Source organism: Hylaeus anthracinus, unplaced genomic scaffold, assembly GCF_026225885.1.
Source record: "Hylaeus anthracinus isolate JK02 unplaced genomic scaffold, UHH_iyHylAnth1.0_haploid 12002, whole genome shotgun sequence".
Classification (NCBI taxonomy): domain Eukaryota; kingdom Metazoa; phylum Arthropoda; class Insecta; order Hymenoptera; family Colletidae; genus Hylaeus; species Hylaeus anthracinus.
This window is the reverse complement of record NW_026534349.1, coordinates 6,087,050-6,103,588: the sequence shown is the minus strand read 5'-3', so window position 1 is coordinate 6,103,588 and position 16,539 is coordinate 6,087,050. Positions and strand designations below refer to the sequence as shown.

General features: G+C 35.9%; 5 protein-coding genes and 1 long non-coding RNA gene across 8 annotated transcripts; 3 read left to right on the top strand and 3 right to left on the bottom strand.

The window, feature by feature from the left end:
* Window positions 1–36: 36 nt before the first annotated feature.
* On the top strand, window positions 37–7,243 carry LOC128892362 (syntaxin-1A homolog). 2 transcript variants are annotated; one of them, XM_054152734.1, is made up of 9 exons: window positions 37–550; window positions 1,050–1,145; window positions 1,241–1,334; window positions 1,393–1,467; window positions 6,240–6,437; window positions 6,508–6,587; window positions 6,669–6,806; window positions 6,886–6,996; window positions 7,069–7,243. In XM_054152734.1, the coding sequence occupies exons 2-9, from the start codon at window positions 1,056–1,058 to the stop codon at window positions 7,141–7,143; spliced, it is 861 nt and encodes a 286-aa protein (XP_054008709.1). In that variant the 5' UTR covers window positions 37–550; window positions 1,050–1,055; the 3' UTR covers window positions 7,144–7,243. The 2 variants fall into 2 exon arrangements, with proteins under 2 accessions (XP_054008709.1, XP_054008708.1); XM_054152733.1 differs by having other exon boundaries at window positions 37–817.
* Window positions 80–5,598, bottom strand: LOC128892356 (condensin-2 complex subunit D3-like). Its single transcript, XM_054152727.1, has 2 exons — window positions 2,056–5,598; window positions 80–1,999 (listed from the first exon to the last, which is right to left on the bottom strand). Exons 1-2 carry the CDS (start codon window positions 5,595–5,597, stop codon window positions 1,549–1,551), a joined length of 3,993 nt encoding a protein of 1,330 aa, XP_054008702.1. The 5' UTR covers window position 5,598; the 3' UTR covers window positions 80–1,548.
* Window positions 7,179–9,093, bottom strand: LOC128892358 (lymphokine-activated killer T-cell-originated protein kinase). Its single transcript, XM_054152730.1, has 5 exons — window positions 8,476–9,093; window positions 8,165–8,401; window positions 7,785–8,078; window positions 7,495–7,713; window positions 7,179–7,425 (listed from the first exon to the last, which is right to left on the bottom strand). The coding sequence occupies exons 1-5, from the start codon at window positions 8,597–8,599 to the stop codon at window positions 7,268–7,270; spliced, it is 1,032 nt and encodes a 343-aa protein (XP_054008705.1). The 5' UTR covers window positions 8,600–9,093; the 3' UTR covers window positions 7,179–7,267.
* A 108-nt stretch (window positions 9,094–9,201) lies between these two features.
* Window positions 9,202–11,100, top strand: LOC128892364 (uncharacterized). Its single transcript, XR_008461073.1, has 4 exons — window positions 9,202–9,791; window positions 9,953–10,070; window positions 10,571–10,887; window positions 10,980–11,100. It is a non-coding gene; the product is annotated as an uncharacterized LOC128892364 (long non-coding RNA).
* On the bottom strand, window positions 10,077–11,601 carry LOC128892359 (uncharacterized). The gene is made up of 2 exons (XM_054152731.1): window positions 11,467–11,601; window positions 10,077–11,392 (listed from the first exon to the last, which is right to left on the bottom strand). The coding sequence occupies exons 1-2, from the start codon at window positions 11,496–11,498 to the stop codon at window positions 10,513–10,515; spliced, it is 912 nt and encodes a 303-aa protein (XP_054008706.1). The 5' UTR covers window positions 11,499–11,601; the 3' UTR covers window positions 10,077–10,512.
* A 719-nt stretch (window positions 11,602–12,320) lies between these two features.
* Window positions 12,321–16,073, top strand: LOC128892357 (probable G-protein coupled receptor B0563.6). 2 transcript variants are annotated; one of them, XM_054152729.1, is made up of 6 exons: window positions 12,321–12,837; window positions 13,260–13,519; window positions 14,108–14,334; window positions 14,426–14,730; window positions 15,492–15,726; window positions 15,803–16,071. In XM_054152729.1, the coding sequence occupies exons 1-6, from the start codon at window positions 12,815–12,817 to the stop codon at window positions 15,995–15,997; spliced, it is 1,245 nt and encodes a 414-aa protein (XP_054008704.1). In that variant the 5' UTR covers window positions 12,321–12,814; the 3' UTR covers window positions 15,998–16,071. The 2 variants fall into 2 exon arrangements, with proteins under 2 accessions (XP_054008704.1, XP_054008703.1); XM_054152728.1 differs by lacking the exon at window positions 12,321–12,837 and having other exon boundaries at window positions 12,888–13,519; window positions 15,803–16,073.
* Window positions 16,074–16,539: the final 466 nt, after the last annotated feature.

Below are 16,539 nucleotides of genomic sequence, written 5' to 3'. Positions count from 1 at the left end.
TTCATGTTTTATACATAAATATCGAACGTTCTCGCTTTGCATGATATCACAGAATAGGTCAAATATTGGTAGAACTGTATCCGAATTTCAGCTGTACACTTTAATATAAAAATTACAATCAAGTATAATGTGTTAATTAAAAGCATTTTCTTCATTCTATACAAAATAGCTTATTTACTATACATTAAATATTATTTTAATAAATTTTTTCTCTTTAAGTCTAACAACAATGTTAATAACTAATGGATGAATCCGTTACGTTGAATTTATTTACATAAATAAGCACCGCATTTAAATATTAATAGTTTCATACAGAAAGAACTTATATAAAGATCTACGTACACAGGTCTAACATTTCTATCGCCTATGAAAAAAAAAAAAAAGGAAACCGATTATGTGTATCGAAAAAAAGTTATTACCGCAATGACAGAAAGAAAGGCTAAAAAAACGAAGCAAAGGTGCATAACTCGTGTTAAAGTCGTCCTTGTGCCCCATCTGCTAAGTGCCTGTTTCCTATTTCATTTCAGATGCAAAACATCTTCCAGTTAAGGTAATACACTTTAGTTGAGAAGTGCGTTAGATAGTTCAGTCCAGAGGATAAGCACAAAAGTTGAACTAATATTCGCAGACTAAATAGAGTCAATTATCAGTTAAAATGCTAACATCACGACGAATTTTATCAAATATCTTTGTTGTACTGATAAGATAGATAACTGGACGCATACTTCGTGTATTGAATTTACGGAATTATCAGTTACACATTGATCCTCAAGCGATATTCACGATGGTTCGCGATCGAATAGCGGAGTTACACGCCGTTAGTATTTCATTACTCGCGAAAATCAAGGATGAAAATTATTGCTTATAATGAAATGTTAAATTGAATAAAATTACATGTGGAAATGCCATTCACGTTAATATTATAATCTATAGGAACTACCATAGCAAACGTTGAACCACAAGTAGCTTCATTTCGAAAAGCTAATATACTTTTTACATTCCTTGAATACTATTTTCAATGTGTAATATTTATTTCTACTTCTCTTTAGGCTCAAATGAATAACAATAAGTTCGGCAAGGGATTAATACAAGATATACACATCAACATATCTCGAAATAAAAAACTGCAGCAAGTATTTGATGAAGTATGTATTCCTATACATATGCACACAGTTAAGTCACCGTTTAAATATCACAGACTTTAAAATTGGCAGTAGACATATAAATAATGTTAATACAGGTTGAAGAAGTTCGTGGGTTAATTCAACTTATTGCCGAGAATATTTATATTGCGAAAGATTTACACAAAGATCCTTTAGTGCAGATAAATAAGGGTAAGAGCAAAGTATCAAATGTTTTGCCTATTATTTGAAAATAATTTTCACGTTTCAGATAAAAAGAAGGAATTGGAAACCCGCGCATCTACAATTTCACAAACGTTGTCTCGACTTCACCGCAAATTAGGAGGTACGTAAATTTTCCTTTGTATTTCTATAAATTGCACCATAAATAAAAATAAAGAAATAAAAATATTTTCTCTTACCTATCCTAATCAGACTCACTGTCATCTTGAACTTGGGCCATAAATTCTAGCGTTTTATGTTTAGAACTGTTTGATTTCCTTGTATATTGAAATAAAATGGAAGGTCTTCTACTTTTTAAAATATAGTCAGTGTTAGCATTAAAATCAGAGCAATTAGACAACGTTGTACTTGTGCTTGGACCAGGTTGCGAAGGTGAAGGTGGTTGTAAAATTGGCGTCGAAGATATAGGATGCCAACTATCTATAGAACTAGTTGGTGAAAGTGGTAGGTTAGGATTTAACGATGTACTTTTTGAAATACGAGAAATTGAAATACGTTCTAGCTGAATTGTAGGATGTAACTCAGACATTCTTGACTCTGAATTCCGGGTAGATTTACTCTGATTATTTGTTTCACACGGCAAACTTCCTTCTTCACTAGAGTCCTCATTCTCAAAACTAATATCTCCCACTTGCCTGAAATATATAATTAATAAGTAATTGATAATATATTAAACAGTATTTTTACATACTTCTTGAACTGTTCCACTTCTTTTTCCAATTCAGGGTATTCATTTAGTATATTAATCAATTGATCTTTGCTATACTTTGAATATGTTTTAACCAAAAGTTTTTTTACATCATTTTCCAATGGAGATCTTAGAACTGATAACTTCTTTATCAGTTTTATTAATATAGGCAATAAAACTTCTAAACCATGTTTCTTCATTCCTTCAACAATAATAGTTATTGCATTAGTAGCTGGTGTAACTGCTTGAACTGTAGGTTCTTCAGATTCTTGTTGATCATCGTCGCCATGTTTGTGAAATGATGACGGTTGCAAACGATCATTACTAATTACATATAATGCATCCTTTAAAACACATGCTCCCTCCTCTTTCCTAACATCAACCAAATCAAGACAAATTCCACCGAATATTTGACTAGTTATTTTTACAAGTAACTTTATCTTTCCTGGAGGATCCAAGTGATCTAACATAAAGTCATAAATTGTTCGTCGTTTATCTTCATTTTTTTTCCCAGGAAGTGTTAATGCTTTTCTTTCCTTCTCACGCATTTTGTGATGACAAATTTTGTGCTGAGATTCATAATTGTTGTAATGATACATACTTTGTAAAAACTGTTGTGATATCAATGTTTTGTTCTTTGTTAAAAGTCTTTCTTCTATTAAGAAAATGGTTAATTCACGTATCACGTTGTCCGAATCTGATAACATTGTCAACATGTGAAAAAAAAATGGGCCCTTAACTTTTACATAATCTTCGAGAAGCAGCTGAATAAATATCACCATAATAACTTCTCGTACTTGTGGACTCGAATCCTTCATACTAACACACATATCTGACAAATAGGGTTCAACTATTGCAGTGAATCTAATACAAATATCGGCTAAAGCCTTTGCAGCGTTTATCTTCACAGCAATTTCGACAGCTGAATTCAGATTGGTTTCCTGTCTCATTAATCTACCAAATATCGGAACTACTTCTATCGCAACTTCGCGATCTCTTACAGCTTGCTGACCAAGAATAATAACTGCCGATGCTCGTAACTCTTGTATTTCCTTTATTGCTTCTGGCAAGACATTCCATTCTAGAAGCATCCCTTGTAAAATGCGTAATATTAATGGTGAAATTTTACAAGTACACAAAAGTGTAGTATGGCCTAACGTGAATATAGCTTTCAGATAGTTAGGTGCTGCTTCTATAGCCAGGCTTTCATTTTTAAAACCTTTAGTAATTTCTTTCTCGGAAATCTTGATCAGATTTAGCATATTTGACTCCAGTGAATTACTATCCTTATTAGGATTTAAATGCTGTATTATATTGTGTATAATGTCCAAGGAAACACTAATCAAACCAAAGTTGATTTTAAATTCCTGTATACATTTATAAATATATACATGAAGACACTCCAAAACTTCATTATCCAAGGACTTCCACGAATATCTTAAAACTTGCAGAACTAAGCTTGTATAAAAGTCATTCTCTTCCAAAATTTCTCTGTAATTCGATATATATTTATTCATGTTTGGCAATTTCATATTTTCTGCCAGAGCAGCTAAAAAGATCCAAGCTCCTATGTTATTTTTCGTTCCGATATGAGACTGTATATTTTTTACTACAGAATTAGTAATAATACCAGTTTTAACCCATAGGTTACAAGCTTTCGATAAATGCCTTCGCATTTTCATGTTAGTTAATGTATTCAGAATTTTCCATGGCAAAGTACTTCCTGCAGTGTCACTACACATAGAAAAATCTACTATTCTGTTTAGCAGTAACTCTTGTAAATATTCCAGTACCTTTTCTTGTACTTTGATTTCTATATCAAATATTTGTGGAACAACAGTTTGTACCCACTCATCCAAAAGTAGAGAATTATCCGGGAACTGTTGCAAAATTTGAGATAAAACTTGCACAGCAAATCGGCGTACGGTTAATGTTGTATCTCTACATCGACGACTAATTACAGGTATCATTTCATTCATTAGAGGTGGAAACATTAAAATCAAATTTTTCAAAATGTGCAAGGTACTTCGTCGTATCATTGCTCTTTCATCCTCTATTCGTTCTGTTAGCATACTTATTAAAACATTTGAACCAGGTAATAAGTCAATATCTTTGCACAGGGCATCCTTGATATCATCAAATGATGGAAATGTTTTATTTGGATCAGAATCTTTGAACATAGTTTGAAATATTAATTTGTCTACTTCATTATTAAATTCTGTGAACTCTGCAATTATTGCCATGGCTTTTCCTCTCACCATATTTGAACAGTCCATACATCTACTTAATACAATTGCAAGAAATACTTTTTTTGCTTGAAACTTTAGACTGTCTATCATGCTACAATCCATTAAAAAGTTTTCAATCAATAATTTTCCAATTATTTCTTGAGCAAATATTCTGAGAGGTATTTTACTATGATGTGATAATAGTATTACATTTTTAAAGCCTTCTAGTAAAATGTTTTGTTTACAAATTCCAAAGACTTTTATCAATATACTAGCTTGCTTTTGACGGGCTTCAAGTCTATCTGGACAATGCAGCATCAAATTCTGTATTAGTGTTATAATAGCTATTTTAGCTTCTTTCTCGTGTACTTCCAATAAAATTTTCAAAAAATTTATAGTAGATTCACGTAAAATTACAATAGATTTTATTTGTGTGTCCATATGACTGCATAATAGACGAGGTAAAACATACTTTGCTATGATTGTTATAGTAACTTTAATAGCTCCATGCTTACTATCACATAATTCTTGCAAAGCTAAATAAGCATTTTTTATCAATGAAACTTCTATAGAACCTCTTTGCCTATTACTGTACTGAAAATCTACACAATCAGTTTCTACTTTTGTGACTTCAAGCAATCCATTAATAGTAACATCCAATGATTGCACATAATCCTTAAACCAAAATGATTTTATCATGATGGTAAGACTACAAATGGTTATATCTAAATTTTTGATCAAAGCTTCTCTTTCATTGGGTGAAAGGGTAATGTCGTGTACCGACTCATCCTTAATAGTAAAGTCATCTAAATTCATTGTTTTGTTCCTTTTTTTGATCTGTGGTTGTAGTAGCTCAGAGTTTACTTTCAGTGTTTCAATAGCTCTTTGATACAAGTTTGGATGAAATACATTAAATGCGCTGCTACCAGGAACAGCCAAGAGTATGAAATATAAATTAGTTGCATATAGACATGATTGCCTTGAGTCTCTTTCAGCATCTTTCTCCTGACCGCTCTTTATTACGTAACCCAATATAGTTAATAGAGCACGCACCTTTACATCCAAAATTATCAATGTACTCCAAGATATATCGGAGCAATGTTCAGAGTTATTTTGGTTTGTGTCTTCTGCCAGCCAGGTTTTTACAGCAATATATGATTCATGTAAAAGCAGTCTCATGTCTTCGCTCTCCAAAAACATGAGGTACTCATCAGGTGGTTCCTTGTAGATCATAAATTCTGTATCCCAAACGGATTGAATCCAATCTTCACTTAAATCACTGAATTTAAAATCGTCAAATATTTTCAAGGACTCCATGGTAACAACTGTATTTGGTTTAAATCATTTTAAAACAAAACTACAATTATAATCACATTTCTTCAAATATCTTGCAAATGTAAACATAACCTTAACTTATCATGCGATAAAAAGAGTTACAGCCTCAGGTTATCATTTTCTGAGTGCGTATCGATAAGAAATTTGTAATTCCATTGTGGTGTGCACCATCAGAAAACTTTATTGAACGTTTACAGAAGAACATCTCGCTCAAAATATGAAACGTTCGACAAGGGACTGTGGCGTCCATTCGAAAGCGGGAAACTGTCCGACCAATTAGCTACGTTGTAAAGTGCAACGTAAACTTTGCACTTATTTTCAGACATTGTACATTTTTGTATATGTTGTCGCAAACTATATGAATAATTTATATATCATACATAGTAATAAATACCCTTACAAATTAATCAAAATTATTTGCATAATACGATCGTATTAAGTACAAGAAATACTTTGAACATTGCTTATATTTTACGCGGGCAAAACCATTTATAAAAATTAATCAGGTCACATGAAATTAAAAAGATTATTGACAATTCAACATTAAGAGAAAAATAAACTTGGTATTATATGAATTTTTTTTTTAAATTAAAATTATTTAAATATTTATATACATCTTTGTAGAAATGGAAAAGGAAGTTGCTATCGTTGATGATTCAAACCTATTCAATGAAACAGATAGGCCAATACATATTCGAATCAAAGCCTTACAATACGAGACCATGCTAAAATCGTTTTCCGACCTTATAGAAGACTATAGCAGTTCTATGTTGAAATATTATGACAAATGCCATTCAGATTTAGAAAGGAAAAAAAAAATAGGTACGTTTTCACGAAAAATTTAAAATCATTTTTAGATAAGCGTACTTATCTCTTTAGTCGCTTTTTTTAGTCACGTATATTCCAAACGAAAAACAACTTGATTTAGAAGAGCTAATTGATTTTGAAGATGTTTCGGTATTTACTCAAAATGTAAGTGTCCAGATTATATATGTATATCTCTAAATTATTGTTTTGTTTGTGAAATGCAAATGTAAAATTTTTCATAAACAGTATTTAGAAGAAAGTAGAAATGCAAGACAACGGTTAGCGGATACAGAAACTAGACACAATGAATTAATAAAGCTCGAAAAATCTATAAGGGAAATTTTGCACATGCTTATTGAAATTGCAATTTATATCGATATACAAGTAAGCATAAGCAACTATTAAACTATGATAAGTAAGTGTTAAATATACAAACATTTGAACTATCTGTTTTTTTTAACAGGGAGAACAAATAAAAAGTGTAGAATATTTTGCTAAAAGAACTGCGAGTAATATTGATGGCGGTCGCAATGATCTTAAAAAAGCAAAAGAAAAAAGTGACAAATACAGAAAGGTATTTATAATAAAGATCGGTAATAGAATCTTCGCCTTTGGTAACTCTACTAATACAAACCTATTTTTCCAGAGAAAATATAAGTGTGTTATTATAATTGGTATAATAATTATTGTTCTTTTACTGGTAATGATAGTCACCTTTTAACGGTAATTATATTTTTATGAAAAACGAAATAGAAATTTTTATAAAAGTGAAAAATTTATTTTATTAACAATGACATACAGTATCCTTAATCTTTTTTGTAAAAAAAATGTAAAATAGAATAGGATCATTTAGACTTTTTACAGATATAATTTTCGAAATATTTACAAATACCTTTAGCACTTGGCCTAAGATTGTGATCTGAAGTAGTGCATGCAAAATATAACTCGAGTACTTTTTCATATTCTTTCCCTAGGTTAATGGCTGGTAATGGAGGACGAGTACCTGTAATTATTAATGTATTTTATTTGATATATTGATTTTTAAAGGTATCTTTAGATATGTAATACTTACCATACTTAGAACTGATCATTTCCTTAAGGAATACAATGCTATCATCCATATTGAGACTGTGTTCATCATCCTTTGTTGTTTCTAAGTCTGTCATTGATTCATCAAATGAAGAATGCTCACTTTCTAGATCTCCTAGATGCGGTGTAGACAAAGCAATCATTTCCCAAATCACAAGACCGTACGCCCAAATATCTGCCTTATTTGTAACTGGACCATCCTCTAGAAAATACAATTTATAATTATTGCCTGTTACAGCTATTGGTATGTATGAATCCAAAAAAGGAACCAACCATTTATTATTTCAGGTGCACTCCAACACTCAGTCCCTACATACGTAAAATTTCCTTTTGACGTGTCAATTTCTAAAGATTCCTTAAGCGGAACAGACACTCCAAAATCACAAAGTTTAACAGTTTTGTAATCTTTGGAAAGCAACACATTATGGCTTTTTACATCGCCATGTAAAATATGAGCGGTATGATGTAAATATTCCAATCCTTTTACAATTTCGTTAGCAATTTTTAAAATGTCTTTGGCAGGAAACGAGTCTTCGCCAGCATCAAGTCTCTGTTCGATCATGTCACCTAGAAAAATTATATTCTTTCTGTCAATAATTTGAAAGATAAAGACGACAAGAAGTTTTGTTTCCCTGTGCATTATTTTCGTATACCTAAAGAAGTGTCCAATTTCTCCATTGCTAAGCATGGTTCACCGTTCGCAACTTCGGTGAGTCCACGAAAACCGATAATGTTCGGATGATTTAGTTTACGAAGTATTTCTGCTTCGAGTCGAATGCGTTCATTGTACTTTTCGTGTTCCTGAATTTTGTAATTCCTTTTCTTTATTGCCCATGGCGATCGAGCAAAACCAACCTTCGGTGATCGTTCCAAACTAAACACAGAAACACCTAGAAACAAATTCGCGTATTAAAATAATATTAACGTAGATCGTTAACAAATTGAAATATCTGCGTCTCTTTACCACATCCGTAACCTATCTGTTCGAGAAATGGTGACGCCGGTATTTTAATAGGCGTTTGCAGTTCCGCGTTATCCTGGACTCTGCTTCTGTACCTGTTTGTCGTCGGTGTTTTAAACTCAGCCATTTTATTAATATTGTAAATGATATTTAATATCAAGGCAACAGGTTCTCTGTTCGATCCGGCTCGATCGAGCTTGGTTCGTTAATTTTTGAATTCTGTCGATATATCGATGGTACTGATTGCCCAGTACTGCCAACATGCCAACTTAAAATACTATCGCTAACGAAAGTGAGAGAAAGGATTCTAAAACTAACAATTCGAGGTCTTTCATAACGAGAATTATATAATAACAGTACATTATCGCAAGCACACTGTCTCAGATTGTAACTCATTTATCAACATTTCTAAAACTACCAACAACATTGCTCAACTTTGCCATGGGGCCAGTAATTCGCCGTCTTTTATTCAAACTATTAATAGAATGTAAATACTTTTTCGTCGAGGTGTTTATTTTTTTTCCCGTCTACACGGCGAATATTAATGGTATATCGTATCTAAAGGTGAAGGATAAAATGGAAGCGAATTTCTGCATCATATACATAGTGCTAAGAGCGAATTTGTGTACGTGGTTACACATACATCATTTCAAGAAGATGCGATCTCTTCGATTTCAGCATTTATATTTAATTTATGTATAAAATATTTATTATATATATATATATATATATACATTGTATTTTATTAGGTAGACTGGAAAGTAATGTCGTTTGTGCAATTTTAAATCCTTGTTTATCACTCAACACCTCGTTGATTTTGATCGGTCATTGAACATTTGCACACTAGGTGGCTGTTGATAACGAGAGCGATTACATAATTGCTTAAAAATAGAAATTTATCAAAAATTTATTTGAATTTAGTGTAAAAGAAACGACATTACTTTTCAGTCTATCTACAGATAGTAACATATAGTATAATATATACTATTATAATAGTATTACTATCTCGAGCTCCTCAGACTAGAATCGTCTCTGTCGATAACGACAGACATCTGATTCCTTCAGGTGTCGTTTGATTTATCAAGCAAAACTTCTCGCTCGCTCCCTCGAATTCAGCAATTTATTTAACCAGTTCTCGTTTCGTAGATCTCTCGCGGCCAAGATTCTGGGTGGCCTTTTGAATCGCCTTGAGCTGGCTCCGTTGACCAGGCGTTGTTCACGGATGAAGAATTCGAAGAATTGTCGGACTCTTTGGTTATCCCGTCGAAGTCTGAAGCATGACTTCGAGCGACGTGTTTAACATCCCCGATATCTTCCGGGTACGATTTTCTGAACGACGCCGACGCGTCGTCACGCTGTGACGCATTGAGCTTGCTCACCGAGCTTGCATTTTCGTTGGTCGCTCGAATAGATACCTTATCGAGCGTGAGAGCTGGCGCTAATGATGTTTTCCGCTCGGTAAGATCGTTTATTTTTTCAGACGCGCTTTTGGTCGCCGATGGAAACTTGTAGCTCGCCTTAGGATGCCGACCTCTGCTCGAGATCGCTCTCCCAGGAACCAATGGCTTGATATCTTCCACCTTCAACAACATACATATGTAAACTTATAGACACGGCTTCAGACAAATGCTTTGAAGCAAAGATAAAATCTATGTGACGTCACATGAGGGCAAAGTAACGACGGAACTTTGTCGTTGAGTCTTTAGTATACAGACTTTAGTGTACATATTTTGCTTTATTAATTGTTAACTTCAACTCTAATAATTTTAAATAATGCTCATCGTAACGTATTTTGGAAATAGTAATTTTGATATATTAAATATAAATTATATTATTTTCTTATAACTTGTTTTAGTTTCAAAGATAGTAAAAACAATACACAGATGTCAAGAGCAAAGTTATTTATTTATAATTATTGGTTACAAAATGAAATAGGTTTGAATGTTGTAAAAATATTATCTTGTGACGTCACACGAGGGCATCTTTTCCCGTTATCTTTGCATCACTTCGATTCGTAAATCCGTGTATACAAGGCCGTGTCTACGAGTATGTATCGTCGAAGTCTTTCGCCATAATTTTCTTGTTTTGCTGCCTCCAGTATACACCTTCGAACGGAACTGGTTTCCTCGGAGACGTCCTATGACTGTGGAACCTCGTTACTTGACTGATCAGACTCATGTACGATGGCTCTTGGATGTCTTCTGCAAACCGACCCACTTCCGGTCTTACGAATCGATCATTTCTCATTGTCGTGGATTCTTCGCGTCTCGCACTTTGTACTTGAGGGCGATAACGAAGAGTTGGAGTCATGTTAGATATTCTAACATACGATGGTCCCGATTCTGAGGTCGATGCTGTCTTCTGAGGTTGCTGCTGTCGTGCAACGTGTTGCTGCAATGGCAGCTTCGGATTTTCGTACGCAAAACTCGTAGAATTTTCTATATATTCCGACACACCTTTGTAGTTTCCAATAGTAAGAGCACTATTAACGTCTTCCTTTTTCGTAGCATTCACACTCAGCTCACTGTGATCTTCGTAAGATCGAGGGTTCGAGCTTAGTGTGGGTACATCTGTGGATGATTCATCAGGTTCCAATTTACTCGTCGAGGATCCCTCGAGAGTTTCTTCAACCTGCATCGAATCGGATGCGCTCAATATTTCATTGAAATCTGCTTCGTCCTCGAGTTTGTTCCTCTGATCTTGCACATTCTCACTCGTCTCTGCAAATTCGATTGCTGTTGGAAACGTGGGGCAACATCTCACGAAATCTTCGTTTTCACAAGGCAATATCGACACCTGGCTGTCGTTGTAACGGAGCTCGGATTTATCAAGGCATTCGGAGACAGATCGACAAGGACAGGAACCAACCGTGGCCAAGATCCTCGGCGCACCTATGCAGACGTCGACGAATTGCACTATCCTGAACAGAGATAAAGATAATTAGAAACGAATCCTTGATCTCGTGTATCACGGATACCAGAACTCGTTCGTCACCAGAATATGTGTCCTATCACTCTCGGTTTCATGATGTCACCGACTCGTCCCGTTCATTAGAATCGGTCGGCACGATTTGTTTCAAAATTAAGAGGCGACCAGCGATTTCACGTTGAATTTATACCGGTCGACCCCACTCGATTCTTGATATTTGGCAATCTATAGTCCATCGTATTAGTCGGCTGTCCTTTTCAGAAAATAGCACGGAGAAAGCAGAGGTTTAAAAATCGATTTAAGGTAATTGCTTCGAGATAGTCAATTTTTATTCGATTCACTTGATTCAACGCTTAAATTGAAGGTAATTAAGTTTATACGCTCACGAACCTCGACTCTTAATGAATTATTATTGTAGCATAAAGTTATTGCAAAATAACGGTCTACATGTATCGTTCATTTTCATGTTTTTTGCCGCAATTTTTGCAATTCACAATTTTTTTTTTCGCAAACTGAGGTTCATACGCATCTTACGTATCTACTATAGAAACAAATTTTCTGATTTCACCTATCGTATGTACTCCCAGGGCTCCACATATCCCACCGTTTTGACCGAATCCTTTCCTTGCGACTACTATATCCACATATGTATGCATTCAAATTAAATCTACACCGTCAAATTTTCTTCTTTGAATGTCCCTTTATACGTAAAAAAAAGTTTCGATAACAAAAATTAATTACACCTGGAAATTATACGCATTAGAAAAATACGTTAGCTGGACCAGACTCCCCCCTTAATCAAAGAACAAGCAAGTGAAGTTTTACTAAAATTATGGTTCTTGGATCCATAAAAATAGATCCACGTTAAATAGATCCACGAAGCAACCACTTTGAATCGTTCTTTGGCATACGTGGTCGTTTTATCGATACGCGACGATCTTTCAAACGTTCATCTCGATCGTTTCGCGTCGTCGATCCCGCGGTGGATCTCGATGGAAGAGCGAACGTTTCGTCGGACATGGATCCAGTTCGCGATATTAGTTTCCCACGGGACGCGGTTTTATCGAATCTTTAACCGCGTTAGGCGAACGAAGGACACCGGAATATAATTATAATGTCCAAGTAAATACTTCGGGGTGTAACAATAAGTGAACCGTCTGCAGAGCATGCGCCATATCGGCTTTTACGCGAGGTAACTCGGTGGTGAGTTCATCGGGGGGTGTTGGATCTCGCAGAACTTGTTGTACGCCTTGACGCGACGCTTTCAGCGCAAGTGACTACAAATGATCGCGATAGAACGCGCGTGATAAAGATATTTAATGACAACGGCGAAGTCTTCGAACGTGGTGCATCTTGGACGGTGGTTTTTAAAACGCGTTGCAATTTTCTGTAACGCATAGTTTCGGTATTCGCTATGTTGACGGGAATTCTGAAAGGGTACGTTTTTCTTTGTTTAAAAATAAAAATGAGAGAGAGAGAGAGAGAGAGAGAGAGAGAGAGAGAGAGAGAGAGAGAGAGAGAGAGAAACGACTGGACGCATAAAGTTCCTGGAATTTTAAGTAAAAACGACGCGGCCAAACAAGCTACATGTTTTATTCATCGGCTAAACGGAGGATGTTTTCGACCCGGGCTCGTTTACGGGTATAGAAACTGTTTGTAATTTATAAATAAAAAAGACGTACAAGTTATGCAGATAAAGATAAAAAAATAAAGCAGTGTAAACGTGTCGCTTGTTTGTCCATGGTACATCATTCTTTGTCCCAGGAAATATTTTTAATACTCGCGTTGGGAAGATTCGATCCGGCCAGCGTAATAAACTCGTTTCGCGTAAACTGTAGCGGATTAAACATTGTTCTCAGAACGCTTTTGTCCTGCGTGAACGGAAACTCTACGTGGAACGGCGTCGTCGACGGGAACGAAAACGTTCTCCAGGTGGCTACGCCTTCGCTGAGAATTATTTACAGAATAGTGGTCCCGACAGTCGTCGCCAGCGGTATATTCGGCAACATCTTGGTGCTCGCGGTGCTGTCGACGCCAGCGTTCCGTGGAATAGCGTATTTGTATCTCAGAGGACTCGCACTGGCTCACATCGGGGTCCTGGTGTCTTGGATACCGATACGTACGTCCTGGAACATACATTTACGAACAGATACGAATAATTCGAATCGAATTAATTAAACAGTTACTCGTCTTGAATTAGATACGTAATCCTGGGAAGTAGCTACCTTCCGCTGGGGTTCCACGCAAGCTACACTGTCCGACACGAATTTTGTTCTGTAATATCCACTAGGTGATCCTTGTAGCATTCGTCGTCCTAAACACGCACAGTAGGTTTAGAAAGTATTCGTACATCGATCAATTTCCAAAAAAAAAAACTATGTAAAATTGTAATTAACTTAGTCACCATTAGGTTTCACGCAGCAAATCTACAATACCTAATGTTTCTTTAGATTGAATTTCTACGGAGCTCGACGTATCAATAAAATGATCGTCGGTGAGGTAAAGGTGATCTTGTTCTAAAATCTCGATAGCTTAGGATTCGTGCCGATAGAATGCTAAGAAACATCTCGAGTTGCTAAAGGATACCAGAAAAGAAGGCCTCGAGTGCGAAGGGTTGATTTAGAACGCGCGAATGATATCGCAGAGCCTAGAAAAAGTTGAAATTTGTTGAAACGGTTCGTCGTTAACGAAAAGTGTCTCGTTTCAGTTGTCAGACTGGGCCACGGGATGAAGAACAACTATCCATCTGTATTCTATCACGCCCATTTGGAACTAGTCGCTGTTAATACCTTCTCCACTGCGAGCGTTTTGATAATGGCCTGCTTAATCGTGGATCGATACATCTTCATCTTTTTCCCAGCTCGTATCCGCGGCAGGAACGCGCGCAAAAACGTTCGCTCTTCCATTCTGTGCTCGTTCATTCTCGGTTTCGCGGTACGCAATTTAATCGAATTAACGTCTTATTTATTTTATTGTAATATTTAATTAATCGTCGTTGGTAATTCCGATTACGATCGTTGCGCAGGTAACCGCCCCGCTGACTGGAATGAGAATGGTACACGAGCAGCAAGGTAGCACAGGTGTTCTCTTCGTGTTGCGCGAGAATACTTCTGTTACGGGAAACGGGCTCTGGCACGGTTACATCTGGATCATGGAGATCGTGACGCGCCTCTGTCCGACGATGATCCTTCTGCTGTTGAACACAGTCGTTGTCAGAAGGTTTCTCCACTTGAACGCAAAGAAAAAGGAATTTCAATTGGTCTCGGAGAAATATCGTACAGCGAACGTTCCCGAGGCGTCTTTGCTCACCCGTTGCAACAGAGGGTACAGGTAGCGTACACTCCTCGGAAGTAAATATAGCGAGTTGCCCTCGGGAAGTGCTCGAGTGGTGTGAAATTTTAAACCGTCGCTTGTTCGATCCATTTACGCGTTACTCTACTTTTTTTTTTTCTTTGTATTTTACTTGGTTTCCAACTTGTATTTAATCTTGGAATTATAGCTAAGTTAAGGAATTCGTATTGATACGTTGACTGCCGTGTATTCACGTGGAAATGTTTACAGAACTAAAATTTCCTCTCGAGACAATTAGAAACTGTAGAATCTAACGTTTGTCGTATTACTCATTTTTGTATTTTCGTCGAAATAGTGAAATTTACGAATTCTATCCAGATCGGTTTTCATCGACGCTCAGCCCTTGAAATCATTTGTTGAAGTTCCTTAGCGAAAAGCTCCGTCGCCCGTATGTGGGTGACGCGGCGTTCAACGTGTTAAAGATTTGTCAGGGTCAAAGATTCAGTTGATAAACCGAAGGTGTAAATTTCGAGCACCCTCCTTAGCCGAATCACAGACTCTGTATACGTGTAAAGTATATTTTGCTCTTCTACGACTCTTGGGTTACCGAAACGAAAATATAGTGTTTCGTGAAAGAAAGACTCGGTGCCCTTGAAATGTGCGAATAACGAGGGAAAGTTTTCTCCGAATAATAGGTGACGAAATAATTACCCGAATAACGCTCAACCCTGTTGTACGCGAATAGCCGTTGCATGTACTTGGGTAATCACTCTTCTTATCGCGCTTAAATCATTTTCCAGAGAAGAACAGCACCTAGCTACGCTGATGTCGGTTATGGCTGTGTGCTTTATGGTGACGATGATACCATCGATCCTTGTTCCATTATTGTATCACAATTGCGAGACCAGGGATGTTGGTTACCATTTATTTCGAGCGTACGCAGCTGCCGCAGAGCTTTGTAATTATGCCGTATACGTTGTTATATATTTTTCCTGTAGTACAGAATTTCGGGAAGAGTTCGTCAAGGTGATCCAGGTAAAGTAAGCGTCGATTTGAATTAATTGCGACAAAACAGCGTTCGTTGATCGAAGTTTGTTACATTAAAATATAGAACAAATGTGGAAGGGACATGGAGGAAGAGATTGAAAGACCGATCGGAGAAATCGAAGACTACAGCCGACATGGCACAACGATTCGATTAACACCCGAACAGACGAAATTAAATTCTCCTGGTTCTGCCAGTAAATTGAATCCCATGGAAGAAGATAAGGAATCGGAATTATTAAACGCCTCTGACATCATTTGAATACTGTACGATTAAGCTGCAAATAAAACAGTCCACGACAAACGCAATAGACAAATATTTTTTAATCGTAGTATACAGAATTGAAAATTGTACCACCCCGTCCTTTTTCATTACAATTAACTTGAAATAAAATTAAATAACCAGTGTATGAAGTAATACAATAATTAGCGGGTGTGCGAATATGCCAATTTATCATGTTTTTTAATATTTTTTTTTTACCGAGTACCGGTGGCGCCATCGGTGGCAAAACGCCCAAGTTTGTAGTGAAAATAGTTCCCATTATATCTATAAGATGGCGCCACAAATATGTTTCAAACAGTAATGTTTATTTTTGTCATAAATACACAATTAATACGATTTCTTGCTTTATAACAGTACAATATATTAGTCAATATGTTAAATTTATCATTTTTATGAATAGTTATTTAATATAGCAACAATTATCGACCCTTTCGATAGTGGCGCCATCGGTGTGGAAACGCTCAAGCTTGTAGTAAACTTAGTTTCTATAATTGCAACTAACGGAAAAATAAACTACGTGA

What these genes read in the sequence shown, in the direction of transcription:
- LOC128892362 (XM_054152733.1), top strand. Translation starts at nt 785, where the DNA reads ATGGTTCGCGATCGAATAGCGGAGTTACACGCC. An exon ending in GAATAGCGGAGTTACACGCC is followed by an intron (nt 818 to 1,049) that starts GTTAGTATTTCA and finishes ACTTCTCTTTAG; the next exon opens with GCTCAAATGAATAACAATAA. An exon ending in AAAGTGACAAATACAGAAAG is followed by an intron (nt 6,997 to 7,068) that starts GTATTTATAATA and finishes CTATTTTTCCAG; the next exon opens with AGAAAATATAAGTGTGTTAT.
- LOC128892356 (XM_054152727.1), bottom strand. Translation starts at nt 5,597, where the DNA reads ATGGAGTCCTTGAAAATATTTGACGATTTTAAATTCAGTGATTTAAGT. An exon ending in GAAGTGGAACAGTTCAAGAA is followed by an intron (nt 2,000 to 2,055) that starts GTATGTAAAAAT and finishes TATATATTTCAG; the next exon opens with GCAAGTGGGAGATATTAGTT.
- LOC128892358 (XM_054152730.1), bottom strand. Translation starts at nt 8,599, where the DNA reads ATGGCTGAGTTTAAAACACCGACGACAAACAGGTACAGAAGCAGAGTC. An exon ending in ACAGATAGGTTACGGATGTG is followed by an intron (nt 8,402 to 8,475) that starts GTAAAGAGACGC and finishes ATTTGTTTCTAG; the next exon opens with GTGTTTCTGTGTTTAGTTTG. An exon ending in TGCACCTGAAATAATAAATG is followed by an intron (nt 7,714 to 7,784) that starts GTTGGTTCCTTT and finishes TGTATTTTCTAG; the next exon opens with AGGATGGTCCAGTTACAAAT.
- LOC128892359 (XM_054152731.1), bottom strand. Translation starts at nt 11,498, where the DNA reads ATGAAACCGAGAGTGATAGGACACATATTCTG. An exon ending in GTGATAGGACACATATTCTG is followed by an intron (nt 11,393 to 11,466) that starts GTGACGAACGAG and finishes ATCTCTGTTCAG; the next exon opens with GATAGTGCAATTCGTCGACG.
- LOC128892357 (XM_054152728.1), top strand. Translation starts at nt 13,141, where the DNA reads ATGGTACATCATTCTTTGTCCCAGGAAATATTTTTAATACTCGCGTTG. An exon ending in CGTTGCAACAGAGGGTACAG is followed by an intron (nt 14,731 to 15,491) that starts GTAGCGTACACT and finishes ATCATTTTCCAG; the next exon opens with AGAAGAACAGCACCTAGCTA. An exon ending in AGTTCGTCAAGGTGATCCAG is followed by an intron (nt 15,727 to 15,802) that starts GTAAAGTAAGCG and finishes ATTAAAATATAG; the next exon opens with AACAAATGTGGAAGGGACAT.